General features: G+C 43.2%; 1 protein-coding gene across 1 annotated transcript in view; it reads right to left on the bottom strand.

Moving 5' to 3' along the window:
* ATP11A (ATPase phospholipid transporting 11A) overlaps positions 1 to 8405 on the bottom strand; it is a 141351-nt gene extending 132946 nt beyond the window's left edge. Inside the window, exon 1 of the mRNA XM_054973826.1 lies at positions 8046 to 8405. Within this exon, the coding sequence (XP_054829801.1) occupies positions 8046 to 8084 (39 nt within the window). The 5' untranslated portion in view covers positions 8085 to 8405. The remainder of the gene's footprint in view (positions 1 to 8045) is intronic.
* Positions 8406 to 12596: the final 4191 nt, after the last annotated feature.

Here is a 12596-nt window from a genome sequence, read left to right as displayed (position 1 = left end):
GTGGTCCAGGAAGACCCCTTCCTCCCTTTTTCACCAGCGTAAAAATTGTTTGCAGACTTTTCTCATCATCTATTATGACATAACATAATAAGTCCATACACAGAGAATCACACCTGAAAGGTTTATGACAGCAGTTATCCCAGGACTCTCTCTGCTCCCAGCTCCTCCCTTTCCCCCATCCAGCCCCTTCACTGATTTTCCTTATAAAGACGTGGAATATTATTTCTTCTTCATACCATCTGAGGAAGGGAGCTCTAACTCACAAAAGCTCATACTGGAATAAGTGTTGTTAGAGTTTAAGGCACCACTGGACTTCTGTTTTATTTCACTACTAAAGTGTTTCAAAAACCAAAATATCAAACAATAAGAATCTAAGATGGTTTACATAATGCAGGAAACAAAAGCTCTGATAACAAACAATAGGGATCCAATAACTCTAAGGAAAGTCCAAGTCATACTATTTTCCTTCTTCAAGTTTATGACCCGAACAGAACATGTGATAACATTGAAGTACTTTAAAAGTACTTTTAAAGGGAAACAGATACACACCCTATCTTGATTTAGGACTTTAACAACCGAGGGATCACAAGACATTTCTCACCCCAACATCATGCAGTAGAACGAGTGATGTATTCTTACTTAAAGCAGCAACACAAGAAGAAGCAAGAATCTATTTTCTATGGCGATTATAAAACTGCTGTACTTACAGACTGAATTCACACATGCCACTTGAAGCATTTTGTAGTCCTTTTACAGCAGCAGGCATATATGCATGAAAAACTTTTAGGCAGTTCTAAATGCACAAGTGAAATTTCAGCGGAATTTTTCATTTATCTCCCTCCAAATTCAAACTTGAGACAGTCTCTGCCATCCACATATCCACTGAAGCAGATGGATTTGCACCCAAACACGTATTAAAATACTACTGTCTAATATCCTCAGCACCTCAGGGATTCAATTCTTGAAAGCCACAACTGGTCTAGCTACATAGTACAAGAAACTGCTCAGATCCAAAAGGCGCCCAGTTTGAATTCTGCCTCTGCCAGAAACTCTGGGTGGCTTTTAAAAAGCCCTTTTCTCTCAGCCGCTCCCAACTCAGAAAATACTTCCTAGTACTTAACCTACCTCACAGCTGACTGCAAAGGTGTAGCTATGTTCATCTACTGAAGCAAAATAAAACTATAAAGTCCAGTCACACCTTAAAGACTAATCACATTTGTTTCTATATGAGCTTTCGTAAGCTCACAAAGCAAGCTGCAACTCATGGAAACTTGTATAGAAATAAATGTTTGTCTTTTAAAGCACCACTGGACTTTGTTTTATTCTACCTCACAGGAATCTAATATTTACAATATAATGGTTTGGTTGCAGAGCAGGGCTGGAGAACCATTTGGGGCTGCAGCAGGCAGGACATCTTTAGTCAGAAATCCCGGGGGGGGGGGAGCATTTGTGGAGTTTCCATTTCTTCAAAATCCTTCCCTCACAGAAGCTGCCATTTCATCTTCCTTGAATATGTCTTTCAGATCTTACACTGCTGGCTCTTGAAACACTGGAATTTGTATTAGAGCCACAGTGGGGGAACAGTTACAGGAGCTTTTGTTGGGAGAAGACCACCTGTAACATATACAGCATTGGAATTTTTTTCCAGAGGTTGATGATTAGATACTGTCACATTAGATTCATTTCTTTACTTACTTTATTTAAAGCCCACCTTTCTCACACTCAAGGAAGATGAAAATAATAAGCATATAAAAGAAAAAAGCACCTGAAAAACACCACCTAGAAGAAAATATTTATGTCAACATTAACCTAAATGCATACCTGCCATTTTTGGTAGGCCTTTAAAAATTCTTTAATGGAATATAACTTAAACGTCTCTAAGGACAATTACTTATATCTCACCTTTCTACCCATCAAAGCACCTTAAGTACAAACTTTTATAATGTAATTATAGAAGGGCAAGTTTCTTTTTTTAATGACAAGAAAATTGAGAATGTGGCATTCTTTTTCCTTTCCAATGGCACCCCTCCACCCCAGGAACAGAGGAATAAAGTTGTCACTCCAGATCTCAGATGGCTTTGATCCTATCACAACTGAAGTGGGCCACAGGTCTAAGGAATGCAGGCCTTCCTGAGGCGATTGCCAAACAACTTCAGAAATGGGTAGCCAACAGTAAGTAAGGTAGGGCTTCTTCTTATTCATGCTGCAATTCTTAACCACCCATGTTTTTCAGTACAACAGTACTGGGATAATTTGGAAGGGGGAAGTTGAGGCAGCTCCCCACCTGTGCCCCCAGATGAGCTTCTTGCTAGCTCACTAGGTACTATTAGGCAGCAGAAACAAAACTGATTTGGAAAGTTTTTGCAGATGTCCTAGCTAGCTAAAGGAAGACCTAAAGTGCAAATGTATGGCGTTTGCAGGAATAATTAAGGAACTTCTGATTTCTACTCTCAGCAACATGATGTTCATACAGCACCCCTATATAAGATCCCAATTCAAGTAGAGATTTGCTGTTACTAATATAACACATCTTTGTTCATATACTTGCACTTCAAGGTCAAACTGCACACTATATACAAATGTACAAAACAATTCCACTCACCCAAGCCCCCTTTGTCAGCAAATAAATAAATGAAATAGCTGAGATGTAGCTTGTGTAAGGTGAGGATGACCTGGAGTAGAAAAGCGATAGATTATCAAAGTATTATGCATTTTCCACCAGAGATTGTCTAAGTTGCTTTTAATGAAGAGGGAGGGAGGGAGAGAGACAGCAAGTGCTATCAAAGCTTGTTACACCCATCTGCCTGTAACATCCAGCTTGGCCCTCAGAAAGCTGACAGACCGACATCACAGCACCATCCAATGATGACAAAACAGTGCTGCTGTGCTGCACCAACCATTGTTACTATTCATGGTGGTTGATTCCTGAACTCACATCTTTGTAATGGTAATAACAAACGTGAATTTCAGACAACATAAAAACATGGCTCTTTGGGTGACTGGCGACTTATTTTCATGGCTGCTACGTAGTTTTTGTACTGATTAATCTATTGCCAAGGCCAACAATCGGAAAACTTCAGATCTGATCGGAAGTCAGTGACTGAATGCTGTTTTCTCTGCAGTAAATTTTGTCATACATTGGTCTTAACTTTATAAGAAATCTGAGGGGGTTTTTTAAGGCCACCTGATAATAATAAGTAGTAGTAATGTCTATTTATAGCCAAACTTTGAAAGAAGTTTTCTATCCAATTTTAATCTCTAAAGATGTACTATCATCTAACTCCCTTCTTGGCACATAATCCTTCCTCTGCCCAATGACTTCATGGGTGTCTGTCTCCTCAGATAGCATATCACTTCGCCCACCCACAACAAAGTCTCTGCAGCAACAATCGCTCTCCCAGATATGAAATGTGATAGGAATCTCTCCTCTTTTTGTTCATTCTTTATGGTACTGTCCACACCACTAGCACTACAATAATAATGTAAATCATGTGCAACTGTTCCATTCCATTTTATTATATGCACAGTCTCCATGAACAAGGCCATCACTTGTAAATCATGTTTACATCAAGAAGGTAAGTCAGTTGCTTGCACAGAAGGCTCGGTTCCAATGAACCTATAAAGCGCTAAATATCTGTATTCCTAGTTTATCCAAAATGCACATAATAGGGGCAAACAGCTGTCAATTTAGAACATTTCCTTGTGCACTCACCAGAGGCAATAGGCACAGGACATTTTCTGCACTGTCATAGGGATTCAAACCCAAACAGGTGATGCGACAACTGGTTCCTGCAGAGAGATTTTCAGCCTTAAACATGGGTCTATGAAGTATACAGCCTAGGCTATGAAGTTTCTGCCTTCCAAAGGCCACATTGCAATGCTGAATTCCTTGTCATGCACAGACCACGGTCACAGAAGAAGGTTTATTGGTTTGTTTAGCCCAGTTCATGCTAAGCTTTCAGACAGTTTGATACATGATTCTGTGAAGAAACAGCTTTGTTCCACGAAACAGCTCCAAGATTGTATTCATCTGAAATTATGCCATTATTTTCTACACACATTCACTATTTTATATATGCATCTGATCTGCCACCCATAAGTATATTTCACATTCTTTCTCTGAAACACTTCATCAGAGAGGCTCAAATACTAGCTAAATCCATAGGTCTGAGATTGTTATAGAATCATTTTTACAGAGTTGTTCATTATTTTCAGAGGTCATCCTAGGATTAGCAAACATGTACACCACTCAGTTAACATACATACACGTGTTATTCTCTAACTTTCCCTGCAATCCTTGTTTATTCTCTGGATATCTTCCTTTCCTCATCACCTACCATTTGTTTACAGCCAGTAGTGAAGAAGCACCAGGGGGTGCAGTGCCTAAAACAGCAGACAGTAAAGTCATTACGGTGGAGGAGCTGAAGTGTACCAAGGAACACGAGGTTCAACTCTCCATTCAACAATGAAGCTTATCATGCAACCTTGGGGTAGTCACTGTCTTGTCCTAACCTCGCTCACAGATCTGTTTGAAGGATAAATGGGAATAAACCCAGATAAACTGCCCTGAACTCTTTGGAGGAAGAATAGGGGGGAAACTATGATTATCAACTGACATAGATAAGTAAAACAGGACTGAGTCATGTGCAATTTCTCTTTGAAATGGAACTGCTAAAGCACAGCATTTATATAGAGATCCAGCACGATGTAGTAGTTGTGCTGGACTAAGACTAAGGTTTGAATAGAAGTTTGCTGGGAGACCTCAGGCTAGTCACACACACTCAGCCTAACCAAATGCACAATGTTGTTGTGAGGATAAAATGGAGGAGAGGAGAATTGTATAAACCGCTTTGGGTACTCATTGGGGAGAAACGCATGGTACAAATGAAATAAATAAATATATCTGTTCCTCATCCTATGTACAGAGCCTGGCCATGAACACTTACATGAAACCGTATGCTGATCTGACCACATTAAGGCAAAAAATGACAATAACTCAATGGCCTTTTTTGTGCTCGATAAAAAGGATGGCCTGGAAGGTTCTCAGCTGCTAACTGGAAGGCAGGTTCTTTTTAAAGTTCTCACCTTCTGTGATCTCCAGGCCCTGCTCCTTCAAACCAGAAGCCTAGAGCCTGGGAAGAAAATCAAGGTGCCATTGCATGAGTATTGGGCATGAACTGGTGACAGATAAAAATGCAGATTTCTCTCCCCTTGGGGAAAGTCAGAAAACCAGTATTTTGTAGGTATATTAAGCGTAGGGGAATCAGCTTGATGTTTGCAGTTCTGGCCCTGGCTTCAGTTTGCATTCAGTTTGTAGTCTTGGGCAATTAATTTGTCTCTCAGCCTCAGCAGTTATTTTCTTTAACATGGAGAATGCAACAGCAAATAGGGTCAAAGAAACGGTTTAGCATTTAGAGCCCAGGCTCTACTCTCTCTTATACCCCACTTGCGACCTCAGGCAATCTACTTATCCCTGAGTAAGCCAGCATTCTGTTTCTGTGCCAAGTGCCTCGGGAAAGCAGAAAGCCCGGCATGAAACAACAGTGTTTCCCTGTTATACTTCCCCATTATCTGGTATTCAGAAATACCATCTCTGGACATGGAGGCCACATTAAATATCATGGTAGATGGGAGGGGCTTCCATCAGTTCACCAAACCATGTAGGAGGAGGTTTCGTTGGTGGTGCCAAGAGAAGCTTCAGCAAAGGTGACCTGGCTGGATGAGAGGGACTTCACCGTGGCCCACAAGCCAGCACAGCCTAATCTCTTCAAGTCTATTTCTTTCCCTAAATTTTAATGAGGCCAAAGGAATCAATCCAGGACTTTGTGCATAAACAAATAAGTACTTAGCATGAAGTATTCCAAATACAGAATCAATATAGAGTCACAAAGAATGAAAGCAGCAACATTTCCTTGGAAATATGGCTCAAGTGAAAGCAGTGGAACTTACTTCTTAGTAGATAGGCAAAAGATGTGTGTGCTGATAGCGCTGCCGCCGGATATACCAATAAAAGCATTTAGGAGTGCAATGTACTCCAACAAACCCAACAATTTGTGATGTTAACATATTGAGGCCTATGTGTATACTGCAATTCCATTAGAATGCAGGAAACGCTCAATAACGTGGTACTGAGTTTCTGCATAACCCTTATGGTTATGAAAATATACTTAAAATACACGAGCAATACCTGCAGGTACCTCAAGAGGAGATACTGAAAAAGAATCCCATTGGTTAGGAGCAGAGTTTCAATGCGTCACATAGCAAATTGCTCCCCAGTACAATAGCAACAATGGCAGAATAACTTAAAATCACAGCTCAGGCACATATACTTCACAATTAAGCTTTCATTTGCACAAGATTTCGATTTATTTTACTCTGGAGTCCACATAGCCTTGCTTATGAGGGAAAACAGATATTCTCAGGATCTTTCCCAAAATATTAAATTAAATCCAACTTAGCGACTGGCTAAGTTTACCTATCCTATTATAATTGCCCTTCTTTAGTTGCTTTACAAACTGACTACATTGACTTTCATTAAGAAATCTCATATTGAAGCAGTGTATTCAGAAAAACACTGAAACTAAGCAATTGCTGCCTGCTACGGATAATAACGCTTAATATGCCTCAAGGGCTTTTGTTCTGACCTCAGTGTAAATCATGAGACTATCAGACTCATGACTGATCACTTACTGGATGTAAGTATATGTAAACTGTATCTTAAAAGAGTGAGTCCAGCCGTTATGTACATTATGTATATTTGTTACATTAAATGTTTCTCTCTCAATAGTTCTGAATAAAGGCACAATATTTCTAATCAAGTGTAGATGAAATAGACTGGCATACCATTCCCTGTAACTTATTTAAAAAGTGAGAGAGAGCTTGTTTCCATGCATGGTATCTAGGAATGCAGTCTTACACCATAATCCAAATATAGTTAATTGGAACAAGATTTATCCTGAAAATATTTTCCTTGAATTAAGCTCCAGCAAAATCAACTGGACTTACAGCTATGGAATGCTCTTAGCACAAGTGTAATGGCTTAGCAAAACTATTCATTTGATAGTTATCTGTTGTTGCTGTTTAGCAACTATTGAAGTGTTTTAAAATTCATTTTTAAAAGCATTTAAGTAAGCACTAGAAATGAAAGTTAAGAGTTGCTGGTCTGTTAGGAGAATAAATTACAGCAAAGATAATTATATGCTGAAGTGAAATATTCATAGGTACACACATACACTGCCTTGCCAGCCAAAAATGCCACCCACCGCTATTTGGATTGTTCCAAATATTTTTCATCTTCAAATTGCAAAAGGAGAGCCCTACTGTCAGCTGTGCAAGGAAGAAAAACACATCAAGAAGCAGAAAGGGAAGCACTTACTTAAAAAAAAACCTAAACAATTTATTTGCAAGCAAGTCTCATTGAACCCAATGGGACTAACTGTCAAATAAACATGCAGGAAGCAACTACACAGCTATAATCCTACACCACAACTGGACCTACTTCTGGGATGGGAATAAGGGAACATGGCTAAGACTTGAGCTGCGAGCCTGCTGCCCTTAACTTCGGAGTGAGATTCACCTGAGGCTTTCGAGTCACTGTTTTTAGAACGAGAGATACGAGGCAGAGTTAAGAGCTCACTTCTTTGGAAATAAATTACACTGAGTTGAGAAGCGCCTTGCCCTCTGGAAATCCTACACAGCGAACTACACCCGGAAAGGAGAAGTACCTTGGGAAACCTTTCCGTTTAAAAGTTTATTTTTTTTTCGGAAATACGGTGGAATGAGGAAGTAGCCACAGCGCCAGGAAGAAAAACGGCGGGGCGCGCGGCGCTCTGCCCCCCCCGGCTCTGTGGGCTTAACAAAGGGACCCCCCCGCGCGCGCGCTTCATGGGGCTGGGGCGGACTGTGGAAGGGGCCAGCCGGCAAGGCGCTTTCTTCTCCCTTGAGAGCAAGCAGGGCAGGCTGCAGGTCAGCACTCAGCTGCGCTGGGGCGCGCGTTCAGCAGGGCGCAAACCTCAACCCGGCGGGAAGCGCCGTAAGGTACTTACATATCTATTAATAAGAGTTCTGAGGCGGTTGCAATCCATGGCGAGGCGCAGGGCAACTGCTCAGGCGGCTCTCAGCCTCCCCTGCGCCGCCACCGCCTTCTCCGCCGGGCGCAGGCTCCAGCCAGGGGAGCTTCTTCCCACCACGTCGCGGTCGCGGTCGCAGTCCTATTTCCTACCTCCGCTCCGGAGTTCCTGCCTCATGGCAGCCGCGCCACCATCTCCTGCCTTGCCGGGCGATCCTTGGCGGGCGGGCGCCTTTCCTCTCGAGAGTCTCCCGCTCACTCATGCGTGCGCCCGGCTTGCCTCTCCATGTGCAGCCAGCCGTCCCTCCCCGCGCCCCGACAACTCGCTTTGGGAGGAAAGGCGTACACGGGTCAGCCGGGAGACTTGGGCCGGCCAGTCCGCCGGCTTCGCCTCTACAGAAAACTTCCCCCGTCGGCGGCTGCTCCTCGCGCAAAGAGGCTCCCTGCGCGCCCGCTCGCCTCTCCCCCGGGTTCTTCTCGCTCGCTGGCTCTTTGATCTTTCCCTGCTCAGCCACTCTGCTCACGTCATGCCGAGCGGGCGAGCATGCGCGCTCCGTCCCCTCCGCCAGTACAACATCACACCCCTTTAGCCCCCAGTTGCACACAAGTGCTCTCGCCGGTTAGCTTGTTATTTTGTATCTGGGCTCGATTTCCTACAAGGTAATTATTTGACAGCCACAATTGAACAGATTAGAGGGGGGGGGCATATGCTTGGCGCTTAAGAAATTCGAGAAGGGTTGGTGGGGTGTTTTTGCCCCAGGGGAAAATTCGATTACTATATTACAGCTTAGCATTGCCTAGCAAACCCTTTAGGGAAAGCTGGCTTGCCCGAGGGGCTTTCGAAATCACGGCGGGGAGGAGTAAATTCCCCCCCACACACACACAATTTGGAAGGAGCCAGTCGCGGACTGGCAGATGTACCTGTCTGTCCAATAAGACTCAAAGGCTCTGTTGTTTCCAAGGTCTCTCCTTGTGGAAGCTACACACAGTTTTGTTCTACACTACGTACGTGAACGAGCTAGTGTGCCGCACTCTCCACAACTTCCGCCCAGATCTAGGAATTTAAACGGGAAAAACGCACGCAACAAGAGAGAGAGAGAGAGCCTTAATTCAATGCATGGCTGACAGTGTAATCCTAAAAAGAATTACTCCAGTCTATGCTCATTGATTTCAATGGGCTTAGACTGTAGAAACTCTTGTTTAGAATTGCACTGTGAGAAACCGAAGAGGCACGACAAAAAGAGAGGACCAAGGGATGCCTCTGGAGGGAGTGTCAGAAGAGACAATTTTCCCAAGGGGCAGAGGGGAGGATCGACGTGGTCGGATCCCGCTTGCCAGCTTCGGAGTCTGCTGGGAGCTCCATCGCTGAGCGCAGCTGCAGTTCAGTGAAATCTAGACGGAACCCCAGAGGGGGCGGGGAGGGAGTATGAAGGGAAAGTTGGAGCTGCTGCTTCTGATGCTGTAATCATTTCTGTACCATGCATCCGGCGAAGAGAACTGTGATTCTCGAAAGCTTATGCTACAATAAAATTGGTTAGTCTTAAAGGTGCTACTGGACTCTTTTTGATTTTGTGATCATTTAGGAGCGGTTCGTTTACACATTTACCCCTCGTCAGCAACAAATTGCAAATTCCCAGCTGGAGAAAAAGAGAACGAACTTTTTATTACCGATTGCATATGCGTTTGTTAGACATTTTGAGAGCCAGTATCTTAGCGAGAGTGCTGGCCTGGGAGTGGGGAGGCCTGGGTTCAGATCTCGCTGTACCTTGACGCCTGGTAAGGTTACCTGTTCCTGTCCCTCTCTCAGTCTAAGCCCACAGGACTGCTGTGAGGATAAAGTGGAGGAAGGGAGACCTGTGTTCGCTGCCCTGAAATCCTTGGAGGAAAGGCAGGATAAAAATCTGGTAATTACAAGGCCCTGTTTCATTCGAATCCCTAATTCAGAGAGGAGTAGGGGAACAATCCATGGACTCCAGTCCCTCTGGAGGAAGGATGGAGCTAGCAAGGCTTCCATGTCACGTAATGATTTGGATGGCTGGTGGTGCACAAGGTTTCTGTGGTCATCGATCCAGAGGAGTTAGCCGTGTGAGTCTGTAGTAGCAAAATCAAAAAGAGTACAGTAGCACCTTTAAGACTAACCAACTTTATTGTAGCATAAGCTTTCGAGAATCACAGCTCTCTTCGTCAGATGGTTTCTGTGGTGGCTTTTAGCAACCTTCAGTTCAGACATACATAATACATTAACCCGCGGAAAGAGCTGTACTTATTTAGAAAGTGACTCAGGGACATGCAATCTCCTGTGGTGCCTGGTGGTGGTTGGAGTCGGAGGAGCCAATTTCTTTTGCTCACGCATAGCACACATCACTACAACAGTTACAGCGGGGCATGTGTTGAACACACTGGTGTAGTTTTTCTTGTGTGCGTGCACACACATTTGGATACCTCTGTATATCAAACAAAAGCCCTTCATTGACACTTCCCCCTGTAATGTATTTTGCAGAAGCATTATCTGCCACTCTAACAAATGACAACTGGTAAGTTGCTTCTTGCATTATCACATTCGATCTGATTCTTATCCCTTGTGTATTTACATTTTTTGTAAATTAAATTAGGCACCAGAGGGCAGGCTATAACATACCTTGGGGGTTGCCAACTGTCAAAAAAAGCAATATCCCCTTACAATAATGATTCAAAGCAAGAATGATTGCCGCAAACCTGATACCGCTTAACTGAATTTCCCCCAGTAACCTATGCTATGCTACTTTTATCATGGTTGATAAAATTATACAAGTGAAGTACTCTGAGCACACAGAAACATTATATAAATACTATTATTATTCTCTGTATTCAGCACCAGCTTCCTACAAAATAAATATCTGAACATACAGACACAATCCTTTTCAGTTTGTTAGTATCCTCACTTACAGAAAAAAAACAATGCTTTGGACATGAGTGAGTGCTCGCTTCTTTGCATTGCTTCCCATATCCCCAAATGCGGAGTCTTATTTAGGGTAGCCTTTCTCAAGCTCAATGCCTTTCAGTATGAGCGCTATATAATAAACAGTCTCCATATTGGGAGCTGTGTGACATTATTTTTCAAGCTATTGATTACACCAGAAGGGCAATTCACTAAAAATCACCATCCAGCGAGGTTTACTAACCTCTGCCAGGGGCGGGGAGCCCCCATCTGTTGCACTCTTGCCCCACTCACCTGGCTGGCAGGAGGAAAGGCACTGGGGGGAAAGACTACGTACTCCATCACTCCTCTATTGCATTGGAAACTTTTGTTGTTTTCTGGCACTATGGAGGAACTGCTGGTTGCACTGAAGCCTTTTATTAAATATCACTTCCAAACCTGGCTACAGCACAACTCGCGGTTCCCCAGGCGTACCATAAAATGATGTCATAATGACATCACTTCCAGAAGTGACCTCATTGTACCTGGCTGGGAGTACCTGCGCTGTGCATTTTCCCAGGTTGCCTGCCAGTGGCTGGTGATCACTGGGCAGCTTGCCACCTCCCGCCAATCACCAGCAGGGGGGCAAATGGCTGGGAGTTTGCCTGCCACTGGTGGGCACGTGGAAACCCTATGGTAGCCTCATCAGCCATTAGCTGAAAGCTTTGATAATTTCCTCAGAAGAAAGGCCAGAAAATGAAACAAGCTCCAGTACTAAGAGCTATTGCAAAGGAGTCTTGTCTGTGAGCCTGTAGCCTGCAGGGTTCTTCCCACTGCCCTGACAGGCTCAGAGAGGCCTAAATGAAAAGCCATCTTGAAATTAGAGCTTCAGACATGAGAGAGAAGCTATGAGGAATTTAATACAATTAACTAAAAAATGTGTTTTTCTTTTTTCATGGATGATGCCAAACCCCATTTGCTCCTATAGATGAGCTTCCATTGACAGTCTCTGTACTCTACCACTGTTCTCTGTATTGACTTTGCCAAGACACTTCTTTTACAGTTGTAAGGCAGTTTTGGTGGCAGAAGTCCTCAGAAATGAACGTAAGAAATGCCAGTGGTGACAATTTGAAAAACCCCTCTCTTTATACTAGGATAAAATGAGCCATCTGAAATTAGGCCATTCAGGTGTCAAACCCAGACCTTTCAGGGTGCTTTGTTTTTATTAAAACACAGAAAGGGAAATAACCAAGTGTGTGTGTAGAATCATTGACACACATCCCTTCTGAAGATGGGAACTTTGACTCTCAACAGCTTGTTCCCTGGAAATTTGTTTATCTCTAAGATGCCAGTGGATTCAAATCCTAGATATTACTCATGTTTATAAGTTTACTGTGATCCATGTATTTGTGGCAAAATAAACTTATGCTATATTCACAAGTCATATTGCATACAGTTATTTTGTAGAGATTATTTCCAGTTGGGAGGGGGGAGGATTTCTGAAACGGCCCTCACAGGAGTTCTGGAAAGTGGCCTGACACTCCTTTATAGGAATGCCACATTCAAGTCCGATGGATATATGACTTAACTACCTGATGAGCAATGGCAAATTCTTACTGGGCCAAGCCGTCT

This window comes from Eublepharis macularius, chromosome 3 (assembly GCF_028583425.1).
Source record: "Eublepharis macularius isolate TG4126 chromosome 3, MPM_Emac_v1.0, whole genome shotgun sequence".
Classification (NCBI taxonomy): domain Eukaryota; kingdom Metazoa; phylum Chordata; class Lepidosauria; order Squamata; family Eublepharidae; genus Eublepharis; species Eublepharis macularius.
Note: the sequence above shows the minus strand (reverse complement) of the source record. Positions and strands in the feature narration are given on the sequence as shown.